Here is a 24,358-nt window from a genome sequence, read left to right as displayed (position 1 = left end):
AATATATGAGGCTCATCATCCAGTATAGGTTATCAATTTCTTCAGTTTTGCCCATGTTTAGAAGTTTTTTAATTTTAAAAGCACAGTACTGGCTTTCAAGAAAAAATAACTGGCTTCCTCATAGCAGCAAGGTCTGAACGTCTTCTATGTCCTCTCAACCCACCACATTTGTGGTGGCACTTCACCACAATCCTCTTGTACGGTAAGAAAAAAGCTCGAAGTGCGATTTGTGTGCTAATTCTGCTTTCTCATCAGCCTCCTGCCCAGTGTCGACTGACTCTGAATCTCTCCCTTCATCTCTCGGGGCTGAAAGGCAAAAGGAGCCGCAGAGCAGAAAACCACCCTGCTGCTGCATGGGGCTTCCCTGCTCTGCAGCTGGGGAGGGTTTCTGCTCTGCTGCCCCTACCCAATTTCTAATTTTCCTCCCCCTGATGAACAGCTCTAATGCTTTTCTGGAAAGTCACTAATACTTTGCATCATTTGTAGCACTGCCATTCCAAACAACAGCCATGAAATGGAACAAATATACAGATTCCACTTCTCAGTTTGACAAGACTATGACTGTATTGACAACTCCAAGTATTTAGAACCTCCTAAAATTACAAGATTCAGAGGCATAATTAATGTTCCTATTTGCCTCTTTTTAAAACTTTTTTGAACCTTGAGTCATCTGCTGCAGTTCTTTTCTGCAATGATGAAAAACAAAACCATGACTACCTCGCCACACAGAAACCCAGAATCTCTCAATTCATTCATCTCAGATGCTGTGGCTTCAAAAAGCACAGCAAGTAACAAGATCAATTACAAAAATCATGGAGGTTAATAACTCTGCTAGATGGACGGGAACATCATCTCTTTGGATTACATTCTGAAGAAATTTTGTTTTATTTTTTTTCTTCAACTACTATTGAGCACTTTAGTTTTGTTTTTTTCCCTTTTAAAGAGAACAGAAAATTAATTTCTAAAAAAAAAAATATTAAAAATCTCATTTAGCAATCCACACTCACCACGGAAAGTTTCCTATTTGCCACTGGTTAGTGGATTTTTCCCCAAGAAAAAGGAAATTACTCTTGACAAGCTCAGTTATGAATAGTGGCTGACTTCGCTTGGATCAGAGTTCATAGGAAAAAGTTGTGTTCAAGGTAACCTGACCAGACCATGTTTCAATAATTCACTGAGCAGTAGGCAACTTTGCTGAAACAATGGCAGTCCATTTTCCAGAGTCTGTAACACCAAATAATCAGCTGAATACCCTTTGTTGAGTTTTTTTGGTGTGTTTGTTGTTTGTTTTCATGTATAGCAACTATAGATAAAGGAGCCTTGAAAATAGTAGTCAACAATCAAAACAAAAATGCATAGAATAAAAATTAGCAGAAGTGAACACTGCTTTTATTTTAAAGGAGAATTTCCCTACCTTGAAACACTTAATGGACAACATATTTTCCCAACTGCCCCAGAAGGTCTACTGCTTATTCTGAAAGATGTAATTACCTTTTAATTCAAGACAGGCTCCCCTGACCCTCGTGATAGTTCACTACCATGCAACATCATGAGCCAACTGGTGAGGGATGCATGTATTTTTTAATAAATATTTGACTTTAAATAGTCCTCTTATGGAAAAAATAATAAAACATTTCAAACAGTTGACACTTGTCTCTTGTTTCTTCCTCATTTCTTTCTTCAAAAAAAGACAGAATTATAAGAAAGACCAAAAAATTAGTTCCTGGCAGCAATACCCTGCCTTGTTTGACCAACTATAAGGAAACAATGGCCAAATGCCCCACTCAATGCCAACAAACTCAGGTCTGCAGCTTGACCCAGTCTGTTTCCTCAGGTTTTCCCCTTTGCAGTACCACATCACCAAGTTATGAACAACAACTTTTATATTTTTCTTCTGAATTCAGGTAAAAATCCACCACAAAAAGTCTGAAGGAATCTGGGTGCGCATAGCTTTCTGAAGGACTCTCAGTGACCATCAGTATACTTCCGATGCCTAAGTTTATTTCCACCAGGTTTCAATTTCATTAAAGTGCCAAAATGCCTTAAAGGTTTGAATCAGTCCCCTTATCAGCGCACAGAAGCCATCAGTCTTCCCAAAGCTACTGAACTAAGCAACAAAACTTGCCAACTGCTCTTCTGATTGCAATTGCGTATCGATCTGGCAAAGAAGACAATCTGTCTCCGCATTGTCTGAAGACCCTGATCCTTTCATATCCCTTTGAGAAAAAATGAGAAGGGAGGATACCTAATACAAGTCTGGAGCCTCCATAAAAGTTCATTTAACTGAAGCTATTAGTGTGCTAATAACCACATAACACAACTTACACTTTTGGAAAAAAAAAATCCCTAAGAAAAAAAAAACAAAACCAAAAACCAGCTGTAACAATATCCTTTATGCCAAGATGGAAAATCTGATTTCTGGAATATCCAACACCTGAAGAGCACACCAGCCACTAGCCAGGCAGGGCCAAGCAACCAGAGAGAACATCCCAATCTAGTTGCCAACAAAAACCTACGGCATTTGGTTGTTGTTTTGTAGGAATACAAATGTGTATTTCCACTTCACAGGAGCATACTGAAGCAAACAGCAAGACTAGACAGCCAACACCTGTTTTTTTTGGGAAAACTATTCCCAGTTCAATTCTGTTCATTCTGTGATGAGACAAACAAAAACTACACTCACACCTCTGTGCTTCATTTTCTCTACTGAGAAATAAAGGAAAATTTATTTTCCTTTATTGAAGAATTATAGTCACTTCTATTTTTAAAAGAAAAGGAAAAAGAGACCCTACTCAGCATGCAGTGCTTTGTGTTCACAATATGGTGAATCCAAGACCCTTACTTCTGAAGTATCCTTCACTACATTTACTTACTACTAAGACTGCACAAACTTCATTCAACCAAGGAGAATCCCAATACGTGACACTGCAGAGAAAACTGATGCACGTCCTTCTCCACTCAAGACAAAGTCTGAGAGGGCTGATCACAGTGTCGCACAGGGAAGCACTCCCTGTCCTGATGGCTTCCAGTGTGATACTCAGGGTAAAGACGGTGCGCTCTGAAATAGGAAGCGTTGGTCTGAACAGTGGCCAAAGACGTCCTCAAATCTCACATGATGAGATTTTTGTGGTTGAATCAGACATTCCTGCTGTGGTTGTTGACATTAGTCCTTTTAATTCAAGTAACCTTTTTTTTTTTGTCCCTTCCTCCATTTAACTAGAAAGACCTGAACAAATAGCAACACTATCCTGGAAAACATTGTGATCCCTGCACAGAGGACGTGGATTTGAGACTTCTCCCATTCCCACCAGCATTTCTCCCTCTTCTCTCCTCTAGCTCCATCTTGCTCTTCTTGATTCTAAATTCACATGATAACCCAATCTGAAAGATTACACTGTCAGATTAAGCAGGGCTGGCATCTTTTCCACGGTGCTCCAGGATGTTCTTTATTGAGAAGCCAAACCTTAAAGCCATGGTCTGACATTGTCCAGACAGACACTACTGGATAGGGATTGCCCTCACAGAAGAACTATTGATCACAGGTAGTAATAGTTTTATTCATAGCCTCGGCAGACAACAATATATCAGCATCAGCATCTGAAAGAAACCTCAGCCGTGACCTTGCAGCATCAGTACCTGCTGGGAGGGTGCATGCAGAGGCAGCTCAGACACTGTGCAGTTGCTGGGGAAGGCAGCAAGGCAAGAAGCTGTGGAGGCTCAGCAGGCTCTGCCCAGTGAGCTGGCTGGTAAGCACATCCCACCTCCCCAGTATGGACATATACCCTAGCTGTGATCCAAGAGACATTCCAGCACCATCCAGGGAACACCCTGTACTCCAGCCGGCCCCTGGGTCCATGCGAGCTGGGACCAGGACCTGGCAGAGGATTTAACTCTGTAGCTTAGAATAAACCCTAGAGACTTCAGAAGAACTAGGATACACTAAGTCTTAAGTATATCTGGGCACTGAATGTCCCTTTTTCCTGCAACGTGCCATCTCCACTTCCATGTGGTTTCAACACAAACTACTTCAGAGTCTTAAAACCACAGAATTCACAAGTGTGACCCAGTGATTCTGCAGCCAACAGAAGAGTCCACACCACCACCAAAAAAAATTACACAATAGGAAAATATTTTGTTGACGATACACACCTAAAGCCCAGGACAGCCTTGGATGCTGTCCTTCATCACGTCAGCCATGCACCATGGGCAGATGGTTCTCCTAACCCCACCACCCTGAATTCTCCCCGCCACTCACCACCTCTGAGCTTCAGCTTTGCTTTAGTGAATAAGTTTTAGAGATCAGGACTGCAGTTTATTTCACTTCACTGGCAGTGCTGACAGCCAGAAAACTCACATATAAACCACAAAAAGGAAAGAGGAAGGAGAATGACGGACAAGAAATAAAACAGGCTAATAAATTCAGTTTTATTCTCACGGGTTGTCAGTTCCTGCAGGTTTTGACACTTACAGAGTGAAGAGAACACCTGACTGCTTGAAATTACATTATCACGCCACAGCCCGAACATGTTCAATATATTGGTAGTAAGGAAAGGGCTGCCTCTCTCTGCCCTTCCTCTATCAAGAGGACTAAAACGTTCTGCAGTGTCCTTCCCCAGCACATCGCCAAGAAAACAGTTTTCATTTAAGGTGGCTGAGCATAAAGCAGCCAGGAAAAGCAAACAGGTCTACTCCTAGCAAGGAGTGTACTTATGAGGGTATTTAGTAGGGTTTTCTAGGCAAGGCTACCATGATTTCATTAGACAAGACTTCAAAACATTTTTTAATTAAACATGAATACAATACCAAACATTTCAGAAAGTCAGACTTCTAAATACACACACACACACACACATACATATATAAATATATGATTACATCGTATTTTTAAAACAGTCTACTTGCTGGACAATGCTTCATCTTTGTTATTTAGGCCATGTATAAAATGTAACTTTAAAAATATTAGTTTTAGAACTTACACTAACAGAAATTAAAATTGGAGGCATTCTTTTCTTCTGCATGATAAAACACTGCAGTTCTAAAAATCACTCTATTCCAACTTTAGACAAACAAAATATCAATCAATAATCAGTTTTACTTGATGGCTACTAAGGACTACTCTCCAGCTTCACAGTACACAAAATGCTGGACTATGCACAGGATCACAGAATCAGAGAATGGTTAGGGTTGGAAGGGACCTTCAAAGGTCATCTATTCCAACCCCTCTGCAAGGAGCAGGGACATCCCCAACCAGATCAGGTTGTTCAGGGCCCCATCCAACCTGGCCTTGAATGTTTCCAGGGATGGGGCTTCCACCACCTCTCTGGGCAACTTGGTCCAGTGTTCTACAACTCACATTGGAAAAAACTTTTTCCTAATATCCAATCTAAATCTACCTCCCTCTATTTCAAAACCATTACCCCTCATCCTATCACAACAGGCCCTACTGAACAGCCTCTCCCCATCTTTCTTGTAGGCCCCCTTGAGGTACTGGAAGACCGCTATCAGGTCTCCCCGGAGCCTCCTCTTCTCCAGGCTGAACAGCCCCAACTCTCTCAGCCTGTCTTCATAGGAGAGGTGCTCCAGCCCACATTCACATCACACAGAGATTCTCTTGTTTCCATTCACCTGCAATGGTTACTTGCCAGCTAATTATCATTAAGCCATCACTTACTGGGACTCATGTAAGCACTGTCTCCTTGGATGTGTCTTCCTGTTGCTTTTGTAGTAACAAAATATATGCAAACTGAAAACACTAATACTCAAATCAAGACTTAGAAAAATTACCAGAACACCTGAAACTCATCATACTGAAACTGTTTTACATCAAAACCAAGAGACTTTTAACTTTGTGGAAAGCATGCTTTCAAAAAAATGTTTAAACCCACTGTCTTCAGGATTTTCACATCTTCTGTTTCGATACATTTACTATTGGCAATTGCGTAATGTAAAGTTGTGGATGCCTGCCATACTTCAATTGTATTTGTATCTTAGCTTCTAAGATAAATTTGAGAATAGTTATGACAGCATTATTTATTAAGAGCTTCAGTGCCAGTTTGGAAATTACAAAAATTCATTTGATTGGCAGAGCTGTAAGACAACAAAACCTTAGCCACTATGGCATAAACCCAAGAACACTCAATTGCTTTAAAGTCAAGACATAATACATTCAACTGGAGGTGCCTATAATAGTAACTATCTTATATAAATCATCTAGTAGCAGAATTTATTTGCAAGCATGTAATTAAAAAGTTTGCTTTTAAGTTACCAAGAATAGTCACTAATTTCAGAAAATCAGTATAGACTACAAGGAACATCTACCGTACACACAGGACCCTTTTCTGGGTATGCCCGAGGCTCCGGCTATGTACTTACCAGAGATTTGCTGGTGAAGAGATCTTGCCTTGGTAACGAATAGCCCTTGACAGCTATGTATTTACTCTTTTTAAATAGAATAGAGCAGAGTAGAATATTTCAGTTGGAAGGGACCTACAACGACCATCTAGGCTAACTGCCCAACCAATTCAGGGCTGACCAAAAGTTAAAACGTTTTTAAGGGCACTGTCCAAATGCCTCGTAAACACTGACAGGCTTGGGGCATTGACCACCTCTATAGGAAGCCTGTTCCAATGCTTGACCACCTCTGTAAATAAATGTTTCCCAAAATGTTTCCTTTTTGAATACATATAAACTTCTGTTATCCACAACAACGTCAAGCAAGGACTTCCATGGCTTAGTTGCATCTTGTCTGAATCATCACGTCTTTCTGCTGTTTCCTGGATCTGGCAGCTGCCTGTTCCAGTTGTGATCTTCTAGGTCTTTAGAACTGAAACAGCCCAGAAGCAATCATCCTTGACGCAACTTTTCCATGCCTCCTACAAATTTGTCTTCTCATATCCTTTCCTTTGTTTCCTTCTTCCTCATCTGAAGAGTCCTAATCTACTTGGGCATTCTTCATATGGACATTACTCCATCCTTTCATCGTTGCTCCTACTCATTTCTATTTTCCAGTTCTTCCAAACCCATTTTGGGAATGGGAGGTCACAAATGTCAAATGAAGGAAGTCAAATGCAACCATACTACAAATTTATACATGAGGTTCTCTGCTGCTTTTGATTTGCGTTGTTTTGACTGCTACTGAGAACCAGCCACCACACACAGAAGATCTCATTCTTGACTCTTACAGCCTGCTGAGAACCCATCATTTTCTATATGAAATAAGGATTATCCCTGCCCAAACTGCTTTCCTGCCTTTGCTGAAGGCAAGGCTAGCTCTTATCCCTGGGCTACACAAGAATGCTCCTTTCTGTTCTTGTTTCAATCTCCAAAAATATACCTCCTGAAAATATAACATGGACATACCCTCTTCTCCCATACAGTTTATACAGCCTTAGAAGGCTAGCATCAATCTATTAGACTCTTTGTTCTGCATTTGGGATTTTCCACTCTACAAACAATAGCTTCCTATAGAGAAATTGGAGAAAACCAGATCCCCAGGATACCACAACACATGAAACCCAAAAAAGAACACAAAAGAGAACATCAAGAGCCACGCTGTACTCATACTCCGAAAGGCACAAATGACAAACTTTTCAAAATCGCCACAAAAATGAAGATTCATCATTCTCAACTTACTTAATACAGCCAGGTCGTTAAACAAAATAACATAATTTACTACATATACAAATGTCTTGAATACCATATACTGCTTATTGGCGGTCCTAAGATCCTGTAATAACGTTAAGTTTAAACAAGATTGTGGGTACTTAGTGCTTGGGACTACTTGGCTTCTGGTTTCTCATGCAGTTTCTTAACATGTGCAAAGGCCAGAAATTTTCAGATCAGTACAACATTGCATAAAAAAATACCTCACATTTTTACATTCTGCAGCAAAATATTATGGTTTTCCTGTTTCTTGTTTCCATGAAAACAAATGCAATACAGAATGGTAGCATTAAAATAAAAGCATGGTATTAATAAAATCCAGATACTTTTATCTTTGCTATTAATATAAGTATGTATTACGAATTACATAAAAGATTTTAGTGCTGCAATCTTAACCAGTGGTATATTGCTTATTTACTACATGCAATTGACTTAGACTAGAAAATGAAAACAGATTAGGAAGGCACATTTTGTTGCTCTACTGTAATCGCATAATGCTGCAATGTTTGGAATGCAAACTCCGCAGGGGAACATTAAAAAATATTGGTTTGTAAATTAAAGCCACTGAAAAGTAAATGTCAGCCGTGAAAACATTTCCTTTAATATTACATTTTATAAGTTGTTTAATCGGTCCCTCCTCCAGCTGAGGTCTGAATTATCATTAACTTTGTGGTTCAATAAATTTTTAATACCAAATGGGAGAATCTAAGGGAAAGATGGTGCTTTAAAGAATACACAGCAGATGAAGAGTTACAAAAATGGACCAGAAATTTTGCTGTGAGGAGTTAATGCAGTAAAAGGGAACAGCTGGAGACCATTAAAAGCACTCATTAGAGGGAAGAAGCAGCAAACTGTTCTAATTGGGTCAGCTGACAGGTGGCTGCTCTTCACCAGTGCCCTCCCGGCAGCCCAGTCACAGCCAGGGAGATTGATGCTACTGTGCAATCCCCAAACCAGATCTACAGCTGCAAAGCTGTGCTGAAGCTCAGGACATGCTGTAGGATGTTCACTGACCATTTCAAACCATCTCAGTGCTGATATCCAACACAGGGAGCAAAATGACCACTGTATGTATGGGAAGTGAATTAGGGAAAAACACTGAGGGTTCATAAAATATTTAGTCTCTTAACTACAGCTCAGAATCCAGTAACTGGAAAAGGAACTTCATCTATATAGAATCATAGAATAGTTTGGGTTGGAAGGGATCTTTAAAGGCCATCTAGTCCAACCCCCCTGCAAGGAGCAGGGACATCTCCAACCAGATCAGGTTGCTCAGAGCCCTGTCCAACCTGGCCTTGAAATATTTCCAGGGATGGGGCATCCACCACCTCTCTGGGCAACCTGTGCCAGTGCTCCACCACCCTCATTATATATTTATTTCAACTCCCTAATATCTGTTATGCATTGCATGGATATGGGCACATCATTTTAACCTCTGCATACCTCAGTTTTCCACTGTAAACAATGTTAACTACGCTTGCCAGACCCTCCCCAAAAGTTTCAAGGTTCAATCAACGGACACGTGTAGCCCCTTTTGAGGTCCTCAGCCGAAAAATCTGATACAGAAGTGAACCCTTTACTCCCTCCTCCACCAAACCTGCAGGCAGGTAACTCTCCCACTCCCTTTTTCATACACGACACCACACGTGAGAGTGACAGTCAGGTGGGGCAGGCATGGGCTCCGCACCATGGTCTCTCCTTTGAAGGTGAGGTCCCTGGTAGACTGAACAGCTTTAAGGAATTTAACTAAATTAATGAAGGAGAAAGTTCAATGTGTTACCACTGCCGAAAATTCACAATGTATTTAGGCATAGTTAAATATTTTTATTATCTAGATAATGGCAGGAACCAAAACAGCTAGCTACCATCAGAAAAGTAATGCAATTGGTAAAAAAAATTGGTAAACAATTTTCACTGTAGATAAAAATTTGGGGATATGAGTAATAAAATTGGTTAAGCGTATTTATTGACAATTCTTATGTTAATGAAAACCAATGCAGTCATAAAAGTAAATTCTCAAAATCCAGGAATTGAAAGAAAAATGTTCTATGGAGTTTAACTGTTCAGCTTTTTCTATAATTTTTTTAAACTTTCTGAAATAACCTAAACAACATTGGTTTAAATATTTAGGAAGAAAAGCCAACCTTTGCCCCAGAAGAGGTCCCTGTTATTGCAAGAAACCTGACTTGAAAGTTCCACGATATCCTCTGAATTTTACTTCCCTCCTTTGCAGTAATCCTAACACACTCTTTACAAGTATTTTAACATTTAATTTAAAAGACAAAAAGACAGATGCTTCTTTATGGGATTACTTGCATGAATAATCTTTGGCATAACTGAGGCTGAATGCTGTTAGACTATTTTTATTTTTAGCTGAGAAAAGCACATTTATTTTCAGAGATGAAGCTGAAAGACTACGCTGAGCCTGACAGAGCTGCATTGCATACTAGAGCACTAATTATAATGAAAGTCTGAAACGTCTTATAGGTAGGTGACAAGTTCTTAATCTATTGAACAATTTTTTTTTTTAATACAAAACCTCTCTCTTCTGGCAAATTAGCTCAAAGATGTTAAAATCTTCTACTTGACTAAATCAGGAGCCATGCTTCTCGTGAGCCTTGGTGTCAGAGTTGCATCCAGCCAGATTTCCTGCAGTTCAGCCAACAATACGCAGCCCACGCGGCATCACACACTCATTCAAGCCTTAGCAGTCTTAGATCAAAGCTTCAGCAAGTATTAAGGGAAGATGAAAAACCCATACACACTTTTATATTTGATGTCTCATGCTGCCGTTGTAACAAATACTAGGTAATCACTAACAAACCTTCTGGAAAGGACAATTTTTAATACAAAGCTTTCAAGTATTTATTGTAGTCCCGCTCTTGGTCAGGAGTGCTTCCTACTTTTTGCACTCTCAGGCATTAAACTCCATCATCGGGTGCATATTTTTCTTTTGCTTGGTACCAGCGGCACTCACAGCTGCACTGATAAGGGGCTACTGGCTTTACTGAAGTGTAAAGAACTCTACTTCAACCTGAAACATATCCACTGTGATGGATTTAAATTAACTTTTGTGAACTTATCTCATCTTATAGGACCATAAGGTAGGGTGACTCTTGCACGAGCACGCTTGAGACTCGACCTGAGGTGCTTGCCACCGTTCCAGACCATCACCTCTCTGCCATATTCCATGCTAACGCATTGCTGCTATTTATTTTGGGGAAGCTTGGCAGTGATCTCTATAGGTCCCTGACAGTAACTCACGCCAGCAGAGAAAGCACCAGGTTGGGGCAAGGGGCTGGCTGATCTGGGTGGAAAGTCTCACGCTGAAACAGTTGCCTCTGCTGTATCTGACCCATGAATAAAGGGCTTGTTTTCTATCCTGGCTTTCAACTAAATTTTGGTAAACACAAACATTTGCCAAAATGTTTGAAACAATTTATCTGACTTGTGAATGAGTGGCTGTTTCCTCTGGAACAGAGTCAAAGCCTGAAGCTCTATTCAGAGAAAATTTCAAATGATCAGCGAAGGGCAGAAATTTCTGTCTCTGTTTTGCAATGTCAGCAGTTCAGATTTTCAAAGTGAAAAAAACAGCTCCCAAGGTACTACAAGACTTCAAGGGTTTTTTTTCTTTTTCCACCTCCCTTTTTTTCTTAAGGATCAGAACTAAGGGGAAGGAATGCCTCCATTAAGGGTATCACAGCCCAACGGTCAAGCAGGAATTCACTGGATACAAAACCTGATCTTAAAATGCTTTTCCCTTCAGAGCCTGTTCTATAGAGGTGCTGAGCTCCCACACTTTCACACTGCAGATTTTGAGAGAAAACGCACACTGCCCTCAGCTTTTCAAGGGAGGAGGCCAGTGTTGGCAGCTATTCACCAAGATGCTAAGATGGCCTGGAAAGGTTCCCAGTTGTCCACAACACCTTCCAGAAGAAGGGAAGCTAGGAACATATCATGGTTGAGAAAAGCACAATTAGCCCCCAATACTCCAGTTTCAAGGGATGTACATGCTTCCTCAGGCAAACCTGTCTCTTCTGGTAAAAACAGAGGAGTTACATTTACAGCTTTTCCAGTCCATTTTGGAAGTCTATAACTGCTGTCAACACAAGGCTTCCCAGGCTCTTCAGCAATTAGCTCAATATTGTAGAGCAGTCAGCAGTTTTGCATTTCCTAGCAGTTGACCTGAGGCTGATGGAAGAACAAAAGTAAAAGCTTCTTGTATCCTCCTGCCTGCTTTCCATGCATCTGCTCACAGTCAGGCACATCTCGTCCCAAACGACTTGGATTTAACGCTGTGATCAATACAGAAACTATTTAATATGCTAACTCTAAGCTTATCCTTCAAACAGTCCCATGTAAAAAAAACCAATGCTTTATGATGAGTTTTGAATTAAAAAAAAAAAAAAAAAAAGAAAAGAAAAAAATATTAAGGAAGAATTGCAAAAAGTATGAGGCCAGCAATCACTCCAGCCATCAGTTGTGTGCTAAAGGGCTGCACTGGCTCATGCTCAGAGGTAACGCTGCCTGCTTACTTTCTTCTCAGCTAGATCAGGCAATTGATACAGCAGACTTCTGAAGCTACCATTTCACAAAATCCGTTACCATTAAAATATATGCCAGCAGATTTCCTGCACCACCGAGGAAAAGATTAAAATGCAGTCATGCAATATATTTCGTGGTTGGATAGCACGTCTTAAAAATGCTTAACATTCGGAATGAGTGGCTTTTGTTAAAATGAATTTCAGTGGCGGGTGGCCTATATGTCACTGTGACAGGAGCAACTGCCCTCTTTGAGCAGTGCAAGCGACAGCCAAAGTCTGCCAAGGAGGGATGAGGAACAGATTCCAAAAATGTTTCCAGGATTCTAACGCTGAATTACCACCAGAGAAGGTAAAAATGAAAAAGCAAAAATAGTTTCTATAGAGGATGCTGATGATGGTGCCTCAGACCGACAAACTGTCTTTTGAACAAAATGACTACAGACCTCAGATGGCCGCTTTTTATTTTCTTTTCATTATAGCTTTCGCAGTCATCTGTGTATGTGTACATATGTGCATGTATATATAAATAATGAATTTGTTAAAGACTATCCCAATGCCAACAAAAATGCAAGGTAATTTCTTTCTGTTAGCTTTTAAACCAACACAAACAACAGGAATTAGTTCTATTCATTTCAGTTCTGCTTGAAATAAAGTTTCACTGGCTCTACATATCACATCTTAAACTGCACAGGCAGTATGGAATTAACACCAGCTTTTGCAGGATCAGTCAGTTGCGAGAGATGCCAATCACTGCATGTTCCACTTCAAATGAGAAGGCACTCAGAGTGAAGTACAGACTGTACCACTCATTATTAACATTTTCAAAAAATAAAACTTCACAGTAATAACGAAATAATAATGTAGTAAAAAACCTACCCCACATAGAATCATAGAATCGTTAGAGTTGGAAGGGACCTTTAAAGGCCATCTTAGTCCAACCCTCCTGCAAGAAGCAGGGACATCTTCAACCAGATCAGGTTGCTCAGAGCCCCATCCAACCTGGCATTAGATGTTTCCAGGAATGGGGCATCAATTCATTTCTGCAACTCCTCCATCCCATTCACAGATGGGGAAACAAAAGTCCATGCACACAGCATGCAAAGCTGTTGGGACTGCATCTCAGCTCTGCATACCAGGAAGTCAAAACCAACTCAGTTGATGCAGAAGCCTCTTTGGTATCTCTAGACATATAGCAAATAAGAAACCCTTTGCTATATTATCAAAAGGAGTTTATATCTGTATAGCAGATGTCATTAAAGTTTAAGGTTACATAGTTACATAGTTACATAGTTACACTGATACCCTTCTCCTTCAATTATTCATAATTTATAAGCTTGTCTGTTCACAGGGCTTTGCATGACAAACAACAGTACTAAAGTACAAAAGAAATCAACACAGCCCTGTCATACACAAAAAAAGCCAGCCCTCCTTGGATCCATCTGACCTCAGCCAGGACTGAAACGCATTGTGTGGCAGTCATTCAGAGCTATGTTCTCTGTGGCTCATCCACACCACATCTTGTATTCTACTGCCCCTCCAAAACATCGTCAAAACATCCTTTTTATTCTCCAAAAGCCACAGCCCTCTCTTGTTTTGATGTTACATCTGGCCTGCAACATCTCATAGCAGACCATCAAGCTGTCCTGCCACCGCTGTGTCACGAAAGCCTCTGCAGGTCCAAGTGTGGCTGAAGACTGAGTTCAATCAAACTGGATCCCCATTACAGAGAGGATAAGAATATCTTCCAACATTTTGTCTTCTTAGGGAGGTGTCAGGGTGCATGCAAAGAGATCAGTGTCAAAGAAACCGACCACCTCTCTAGCTTCTGTATTTCTCATTCAGCATTTGTAGAACACCTACTGCCATGAGCTCTTGGTTTGCGGCAAAGGGTGACAGGCATTATGACAGTTCAGCAGTTGTGCAAAATTAAAACTTATTATGACCAGCTTATCCAGAATTATTGCTACCTTCTTAATCCAAAAAAGGCAACAAAACCAAAGCAAGAACTGAGATCAGAGCCTTGGTATAAAGAACACTATGCACAACTCACCAGCAAGAACATTAGAGGCTTGGGCTCGCTGAATTGCTCCATTTCCCAATTTTCCCCTGGGGCTGCACAGCTACAGACATAGTTTCAACCTAAAAATCTGTCTGGATATTCACAGCGATAAATATAGGCAGAATTATTATGCCTAACCACTACACAGTGCAAATCCAACTCAGTGGAAGGACCATAAATCAGCGGTGGCAATCTGGGACTTGGCTGTCAGCTTACACGAGATCAAACTGGATCACTGCATTCATCAGCAGCACTCTACATACTAAAGCAGACTAAACTAAGGACCAGGCAAAACAAAGACACAGGAAAAAACCCCAGACAGAAGATGCCTCAGTCTCCCACTTTTCCAGTATCCATTATGATGTAAAGAAGCCAGAAAATCGGTAATCAGAGCTTTTTATTTAAACATACCAGGTATCTTTCCTCCTGCCTCATGCTGGGGGTACGGATCATATGATTCTGTTCTCCTCTCCAGTCTCCGAAACGTCGAAAAAAATAATTGGATAAAAATCTATTGACAGGATCTCTAATAATATTGATGTACACCGGCTGGTCTCCTCCAAACCTGGTGGGAAGAAAAATGGGTGCATCTGATCAGAAGGTTCCACACAGGCACATACATCCATCTTTCATCTGAATGTTTTCAAATTATTCTCTACAGAAGTTTAGAGCTTTTACAAGACTGGGAGTAAAACTAAGCAGCTTACAACTAGTTACCAAAACTTTGCGAGAGCATGTAAGATCTCTTTAGGATGAACAGGAAACATGATATCACATTAAGCCACATGTATGCTACAGACATTTTTGTTTAAGACCATTTTTAACATTGTGTCAATGGTTTTGCTTCTTCAGTCTTCTCCTGGCTGTTTGCAGATGAAGAACCTTCTGCAGCTGAATCCAAGAATGAGCATTTCTTCTTCTCCACACACGTTTCTCATATGCAAAGTCACGTCACGGCAGGCACCGCCTGACACTAAGTAAGTGTACAGTAAGTGTAATAACGCGCAAGGGGTTTTGCAACATCCAAGCTTATTTCAAAGGGCTTCCTTTGCATGAACTGACAGATATGCACAGTATTCTATCTTTGTATTTGCTGGAACTTGTGCAGATCTTCCTCCCCTCAGCCCCAGCCTGCACCAAAGGCTGGATTTGAGATTATCTCGTGGTTACACAACGCAGTGCATAACCCTACCTATGCATAACTGTATCCTTAAACTGCACTTCATGAAGATTTTCTTTTAAAAAAAGTCAATATGAAAATTCCTGCTTCAAAAAAAAAAAAAAAAAGAAAAAAAAAGAAATTAAGTATCAATTTCAAGCACACACAAGTTCAAGCAAAAGGAAGGCATAAAACCAGTTGTGACCAGACTCTGCACAAAAGCAAAATGCAGCATAGGTACCTGAAATTTAGAGATGAGAAGACAAACCAGAGCAACCTCACTGGCTCGACTTTACCCTCTTGTACAACTCCTCCTGGTAGTTAATGACAAACATCTTCCGTTTAATAGGCGGGACACAAAAAGGGGAAAGGAGGTGAATGGAGCTTGAGAAGGTCTGTGATTATAATGTTATTTTTACAGTGTTAAAATATTGACTGCTTATTTTACATCAGTACACAGCATCAGGAGAACAGGCCTAACCGAAAGACAAAAGGAAAGTTGCTTACACTCTTTCCTGGTCAAAATAGAAGGATGGACATTTATGCTACAGAATGGACTTACGGACTACAAACACTGTGAGATAAAGACCAAAATGAAAACTTTTTAGACTGAGAAGTTCATAGGATAAATTCAACTTGGAATTTGCCTAAGAACATGAATTATGTTTCTCCCTTGTCTTTCCCCAGTTTAGGAGAATATCTCTTACTTAAGCATTAGCTTATGCTTTATTTTGGGAAGCATGAGGACATAGAAATATTTAAGTATTTAAATGCTGCTCTAACGACTTTCTGATTCACAATCTATATATTTTCTTTAAAAATGGAAAACACTATATTAGAAGAGGCAAAAGGAAAGACATTCTTGAGATTTAAAAAACCCTCCTGGCTTCTCCTAATCTTTTCAGTCAGATGAATAATTGAACATGTATAATAAAAGATCAGGGTTTCTCAGAAATATTAAAGAGCCAGCAAAATCGTTTAAAAAATATTAATTCTAGTAAAAGACATGAAGAATTCCATAGAGTTTCAGCTTAATTTTTATTCTGTATGATTCCCCAGACCACTAAATACAGTCTGCAAAGGCTTGTCTCATGAATAACTATGCATATCAGTAATTTCATTGACCTCAATGTTGCAGGATCACTGCCATAATTTGAAATTGCACAGACAGCATAAAACTTTAATTAAGAAGACAGATGCTCCTTGCTTCCTCATTAGTGCACAGTTTGGACATGGGTGTGCAAGGGAAGTACCCTGAACTCAGTACCCTGAATTCTTCTCTAAGCTGTTCTTTGCTGCTTTTTGTCTTCATACAGAAATAAAATCAACATTAAGAAAAAAGGCATTCCTGCAAATACCATAGGACAATGAGTGCATAAAGCTTTCATAATATTTATTCAAATAGAAAGCTTTTGGTGAATGCCATGGCTGGTAGCCATGAAAACTAAATTTTTCAAGGAAAACTGCTGGCAAAAATAGGTTGCACCCTAACTTTCTGAACACATTATCTTCCTGCTGCTTGATGTAGATCAGGAAAAACCTAAAGACAGAAGGGAGCAGAGAAGAGCAAAGAAAAGGGGAAGCAACGAAGACAATAAGAAGCGATGACAGCAGCAAGTTGTCTTAAGATAAGAGACAAAAAGATTACAAGATCTAGGGAAGCAAGAGCAGAGATATCCTGCCCTGCGTTTTGTAGAGGATGCTAATGCTCCTCAGAAGAGAGAAAAACCAAAAGCAGGTAGCTATTAGCTCTCTAGATAGAAATATTGAACACATATTGTTTTTTTCTGAAGTAAAAGGAGGGGTCGGATTGCGTAACCCACCCACCAAAGTGTCAGGGTCCATCCTTTGCTGGTAGGGTCATGTTCCTGAACACCTGAACTGCGAATCCAGCACCAACAACTCTGAGAGAAGAGGTGCATGCAAGCTTATCTCTCTTGAGAAGAAAGCTGAGACAGGACGTCACTCTTTCATAAAGAGGTACAGAGGCACTTCTCATTTCTGAAATTGGGTCTGTTAAACCCCCCAAAAGACAGGACAGCTTGAATTTCTGATTTCCTGTGCACTGTAACTAGCTTGGTACGCACCCAGCTGCAGTTGTTCCACCAAGCAACAAGCAGGGAATTTTTAGAAAAATTAAATCTGTTCTGGCTCTTATTCAAATCTGCATTTTTTAAAAACATAGTTTATAATACTTCAGATTCCAACCATTTGTTTCTATGGACTGTACCGAGACTCTTATGAAAGCTAAGCAGCACTTACATGGCACAAAAATATCCTACTGGTTAAGAAAAAAAACAAACCAAAAAAACCCCCAATAATCTTAAGCCGTTTAGACAAAAAAAAAAAAAAAGGAAAAAAATCAATGTTCCATTTGTTCAAGTACATTCTACATATTTTTAGGTACCTATCAATCACAACATATTAAATATTACTTAGCTCTCCAGAGTGAAACTTTTGAAACTAACACCACCCACATGAAAGTGCTCTTGCAAACAATAACATATTGTACTCTCATTATACACCATGTCACCTTATTTATACTCAAATGTCTACTGTGAAGGATTCAAAGAGGGACACAATCCTATTTTTCTAGGTTTGAGCAGAAGGCTTACCTTCTCTGAATGGGATCAAGATTGGATCCTGCATGATAAAGGCACCCAATCATTCTTGTTCCCAGCAGCAACATCATTGCAACTGGGTAGAGTGGGCCAGGACACCACCACTCCAGCGGAGGACTGAAAATGTACATCGTCATCCTCTGCAGTGCCCTTCCTGTACTTAACTTCTAATTTATTCAGTATATACTATTAATTCCCATTAGTTTTAACTGCTTTGTTGGGACAAGTATATTTTTGGAGTCCTTACCAAAATAACTAGAATATTTGCAGGCTGCAATCAATAACACTTAGGTTCATTAATAATATATTCCCCCATCTCTTTTTTAATAAAAGAAAAAAAAAAAAAAAAAAAAAGGCCTGAGAAGTATGACAGATCTTGCAAGTCTGCCCCTTAGAAAAATGCCTCTGACGAATTCCAATTTTATTATTTACATGAGCAAAATCTTTATTCAAAACCATTTACAAACCCCCTATAATATGAGGTTTGTTTTGTTTTTTTTTTTAAAAAAAAGAATTTTAAAAATTCAACCAAAGTGATTTGCTTGGCTTTAAAATGGAGGATCTCTCAGCTCCTATTATTTTTCATTTCACTTCACATCAGGAGGCTGCTACATTTCCGTGCAGCACAAGCCGAAGCAGGCTTCCTCATCCCTGCAGGCAAACCACGCACCTCAAAGAAAAGAAGATTCCCAACTTACGTTCTATAAGAACTTTGGCTGCCTCCTTCTCTTTTAATGTAAAACGTCTCCCCTTAAACAAATGAGTTGCTTGCTTGAAATTCAATATAATAGAATCCAACAAGAACTGACAGTCACCTAATATTAATAGGGACTGGAATATTGTGTCCTTCTTAGAAAAGAAGCACTATTTCCTTTTTTGGCTTCATGTAACTGAGAATCAAATGCGGAGAGCACAATTACCCAGCAAGCTTTACTCAACAATTATGTCACAGCTCCATTACCTGCTCTGCAGCACAGCTTCACGGGGAGGTCACGTAAAAGCACTAATGCACAACTTTCACCTTTTTAGGACTTAAATAAGATGCAGTTACACGAAAACCTATCTTCTGAAAAAGGCATCTCGACATGAAAAGATGTTACAATATCTTGTATTAGCCTGCACTTGTGGCAAAGCAACCCTATGCTGCTTATAAGGCACCAGGCACCTCTGGGATGCTCCAGCAACAATCCTCAAGGTAGAGCTGCAAAGGTTCCCGGAGGAGCAGGCTGAGGTACTGCCTGCACCAGACCACATGGTATTGCCAGCCTCCAAAATGAAGGAGTTTATCTCCTTGCTTTTGTCTGCAGTGCCTCCCTTCCAGCTTTTATGCCTTCACCCTACACTGTAGTCATGTTTTCAAGCTTTTCTTTGGAATTAGGAGGGAAACAAGGAAAGCTAGTTGAGATAAATACTTTCATTTCAAAACCGCATCCTTGGCCAGCCTGGCCTTGAATGGGAGGTGTCGGGGAGGGGGGGATGGGGGGCGTCCAAAATGACCCACAGTTCAAGGTTAACAGTAAAATAGTGCAAAGTGGCAACACTCCACTCATTAATTACCCTTTCTGGAGCTGTGCTTTCAATAGTAGAAATTTCAGCTTCGGAAGTGATGTGCCCGGGTAATGTGATCATAAACATCACAATTGAGTCCTCCAGGAATTGCTTAGTAAACTGCCTCGAGACCAGCAAAAGGCTAAAAGATTAGACTATAGACCCTTCTATTTCTCTATTTCACTATCCTGTAAATCTCCCATAATATTGTACATTGTATTTCTGTCAGTCTTTTACATTCATGCATGCTAAACAATGGAGGTTTCTTTTCCCCCTATGCCTTTCTTATGCTAAGGGTATCAAAGCACTTTAATATATACATTAATAATGAACAGCACCAACACTTACAGAAATCTTCTCTGGGTCTATAGAGCATCCTCGACTCACGTAAATGCAACACTTGAGGAGGAAATACTAATGGTGTTTTCATTTATGTAATGCAAAGTTACAGCTGGAAACAAGTAAGAGAGAAAAAAATAATACTCCACAAAACACTAACAGCAGCTATACTCAACCTCCATATTATTTAAAATCCCTTAATTCCATATCCCTTGTATTCAAGACTTTCCAAAGGTCTGGCTCAGGATCTATCTGGACTTCTGATTAAAATTTAATTATAATTCAGAGATGCAAATGTTGTATATTATATAGAGGAACAGAAAAACTAATTCCAAATTATTACAATAAATTTCCAGCAAATAGTAGAACAGCTGATACAGCTCTTTGCAAAGTATTAAATCAACAAATGTGGCGTGGAGAAAAGACATATCTTCAAAATTGCACAAGAGCAAAGATTTGGCTGAGATAGTTATGTTCACATAAAATCCTTGACTTGAGGCTTGACTTCCTAGGAAGGTTACAATGCAAAGGATGTTGCATTGCACTTGGCACTGCATATTCGACTTCCCATAAGAAAACATTTATCAAGAGTGTCAGGGGTGACTCCAGCTGTCCTGTGGAAATGGCTGCTGCAGAGAGCTACTCAACGCTAGGAATGTCCATATGGAAATGGAAATATAGCAAATTGGGTATAATAACAAAAATCACTGCAACTTAGTGGTATGTATCGTGCATACAATATAAAGAATATAAAAATCAATGTCAACGAAATGGAAAACATTGCTGTCCTGACCCAGATGTGAAATTCTGCGTAATCACCATCAAGACCTAAGCCAGCATCACGCACCACAGTACAGCAAATAAAACCCAGGGCATCTAGAACAAGAAGGAGAGGACACTCATAGGGAAAGAGGAGTTCTGGCAAGGACTTGCATGGCCCCCCCGCAGATTATCAGGAGCGTGTAAGACCTTGCAGGCCAGAATAATCCTAGTTTCCCTTTTTCTGAGAAGCAGAAGCAGGAGAGACCTGGCACAGCACTGATGTGACCACTAACTCAGTCCATTTTAAGCAAATTATGCACAAAGTTCACTGCAGAGTCACAAGAAGGATGAAATAAATTGCCTTGCAACAGAAAAATGTCAATAAACTGAAAACCTTCAGCTTGAAATGAAAATGAGAAGGGAAAAAAAATACAGAGAAGGCTGAGAGGTGACTGCACCATGGTGTGTAAGAAATCACACATGAAAGTTTACACAGGGGAAAAATTCTATAACAGGAGTCAACCTAGTGGCAAATGTACTCTGAGATCCAAGGAAAGGGATTTCTCAGAAAAACTAAGAGGAAAAAACCTCATAATTTACAATCCAAGAGAACAATTCAGTACTGGAAGAAGTTACCAAGGGCAGCAGATTCCCCATTACTTGCAATTTTGAATCAAAATTTAAATTTCCTTCCTGAAAGATGAACGTTTTAGGTTCAAACCTAAATAGTCTGTATCATGCATTACACAAGGGTGAGAAAGCCTAGAAATGACTTGGGACTGCCACAATCCATCTTTTTGCCTGAAGGCAGGATCAGCTAAGTGCCACTACCAAAATCCTCAACTACAATCTAGTCTGTTGCTTCGCTGTCCTTGTTGTTCAAGCCTTTTCCTAAAGGTCTGATCTAGAACTCCGTCAATGCAATTTAAGACCCCCACTTCTGCTATCATTATTCATAAAGAACCGTATTGTCCCTTTATGTCTGCAAAACCTTTCCAATATAAAATTCAAAAGTGTTAAAGTGGGATCTTTCTTTTTCTGCCCTTTCAATCTTTCTTCACAGACCATTTTTTTAAATATCTCTAATCATTCTCTTTATTCTCTTTTGGACTCCTTTGGAGTAATCAACATCTTTCTCAAATTAAGTTACTCATGAACTGGCAATATAATCTACAGCGTGAATGTGAGCACAGAAAACAAACAACAGTAAAAAGGCTAATTTAGGTGTTATGCCTGATCCCACCTTCAGTAACTAAATTTCAAGCAATCACCTCCATTCTGAGAATATCGTATTAACAGCTGAATGAAAGCTAAAAAGTCTATTTTGGAAAGAACACGGGAAATCTAGGGAACAAATTTTAAATCAGATAATCTTAAAATCTGTGGAAAAACTCACCATAGAACAATGTTTTTTTAAAAAAATAACCCCCCCAAGCTCCTTAGACCATAGAAAGGTCAACCTGCATGTTAGATTTGTGCTTAGTCTTCCATCAAGCCACAGTTAAAAAACATCATTACACACTCACATCATTAAAAAAATGCAGTATAAAAAAAAGGAAGAAAGATGTAGGAGGGATTACAGCACCATGTGGCCATTCATTAAATGTGTACTTTACAAGGCAGACCTCACATGATGGTAGAAAGTGTTTCATGATGTGTTAGCAAAAAGTATAGATTATAATGAACACACATAAAGACACAGTGTTAAGGCCGTGCACATAGGTTTAGCTGACATTTCCCTACTTTTAAGAGCCTACCCAGAGGGCAGTAATTTTTTTGTTACCATATTTTTAATGACATTTCCTAGGTATGTTCTTAAAGGAGAACAAAATCCACACCATGAAACTACTTTAGTAGATCATCTTAGGCTGCAATCATTGTTTCAAGGTGTTGATTCAAGGATGCATTCAAAGAGCCCAATCCCTCCCAGAGCTGAGTGGTACAGAACCAACCAGTGCAACCTGACTGAACTACTGCCGACAACATACAGTATACCTGAGTTTGCACTCAAAGTGTCACAGACATTCAGCATCATCTTATGCCAGCTCCACACATTTGCCCAACACACTATTTTCAAAAGCTAGTGGAATGCGGTTAAAACACGTGTTCTGCAAAACATCCACGCTCTGTGCGGTAGTACTTGTTCCAGAGAAAGGAAGAAACAAGAATGCTCAAGTTATTAATACATCTAAGTGTTGTGACACATATCCCATGACTCTGTTTTCAGTCAATGAAAATAGCATCACAGATTCACCCTGGTTTTACCAATCTCTTACCAGTCTATAAAAAAATTTTAAAGTGAAATACTAGTTCCAAATCAATGGCCCAAAGACACATACATATGTTAAGTCATGGCAAAGCAAGATATTTGACATAAAAAATTGTAAACGTATCATCCAACCTTTACAAACAAGCTAACGGGCAAGGCCTCTGAACACCACACTGTCAGCACAGAGTGTGCTCCTGCTTCCAAACATGCAGCTTATTTGCATGACATACAGTCGAGTTAATTCTTCAAGATTCACCTCTTTTTGTTTGCTGGCTACAGACACATTTTACAGAGCCCAACAACAGGGAATGCCGCAATATCAAAGTGCTGTGTTAAACTGCAACTTTTAGAACTGCTTCTGCATGAGGAAAAGCACAAACCAGATGAACAACAAAAAAACTTGAACAACATTCAGAAACTAAGTTTATTTTGGGGCTTATCCAGACCGACTCTCTCTTTGTCTACCTCTGCCTTCATACAGCACATGATTTACTGCTACCCGTAATTCAGAACTCAGTTCAGAGCTGAAGGAAAGTGTCCAAACTGATCAGCACTGCTGCATGTGACACTGCTGCTACAGAAGCTCCATTTACTAATTTTTATTAGTGTTGGCCATTGTGTCTGTTTAAAGAAGTAATATATATTAAGACCCCCCCAAACGGTAATGCTAATGCAGATTGTCTACCAAAGATTACTTTTTCAAGAAAAACAAGAACTTTACATATTAACTCTGCTAATGAATAACAGAAAACCAGAAATATTTCTTCTATTGATTCCAGGGACTAAAGGCAACTACCTTCCCAAGCAGAAGACCCAACAGATCTTTCTCTTTTCCCCAAAATCTGTCCCCCCACACCCCTCATACACTGAGCAGGAGGGACACGGCAGAGCTGGGGCTGGCATCCAAGCAGGGCATAGGGAGGTGGCTGCTGGCTGTGGCCCAGCAGAAGGTCCCGCAGCTCTGTTTTGCTTGCCTTTCCCTTCAGCAGATGTACTTGCGGTAGCATGGTTGTCTCCGAGTCTTCAACCGGCCTTCCAAATTTGGTTTGAAACTGGCCAAGGGGTTCAGAAATTATTTAGAGATTAGGTGCAGGGGGAAACTGGAAAAACATGCAGAAGAGCTGGAACTGCTGTATGAGTCTTATTTCCTCAGAAAAATATGCTAGAAGTGTTGTCCCCTCTCCTCGAACACAGGCACCTATACGCTAAATACACGCCGCAGATACTAAACTGCAGCTGAAAGGAAGAAGAGGGCAGCAGCCTGACAGCATAGAAAGGATGACTCCTCACATGCTAATGCTGAGTAATAATTCATCCTGGCTTCAAACAAATAAGATATACTGAACTGAATTATAAGGGCTAATTAAAATGAGTCCATGCTTTATCTCTGCATCT

The 24,358-nt window shown here is 39.9% G+C and overlaps 1 protein-coding gene across 1 annotated transcript in view; it reads right to left on the bottom strand.

Annotated features, from left to right (window-relative positions):
• Positions 1-24,358, bottom strand: part of UST (uronyl 2-sulfotransferase) — a 165,870-nt gene that overhangs the window by 49,742 nt on the left and 91,770 nt on the right. Inside the window, exon 5 of the mRNA XM_086745714.1 lies at positions 14,677-14,830. Within this exon, the coding sequence (XP_086601840.1) occupies positions 14,677-14,830 (154 nt within the window). The remainder of the gene's footprint in view (positions 1-14,676; positions 14,831-24,358) is intronic.

The sequence above is a fragment of the Chlamydotis macqueenii genome, chromosome 3 (genome assembly GCF_036417535.1).
Source record: "Chlamydotis macqueenii isolate bChlMac1 chromosome 3, bChlMac1.mat, whole genome shotgun sequence".
NCBI classification, from domain to species: Eukaryota; Metazoa; Chordata; class Aves; order Otidiformes; family Otididae; genus Chlamydotis; species Chlamydotis macqueenii.
The sequence above is the reverse complement of the archived record's forward strand: the minus strand, read 5'-3'. Positions and strand labels throughout refer to the sequence as shown.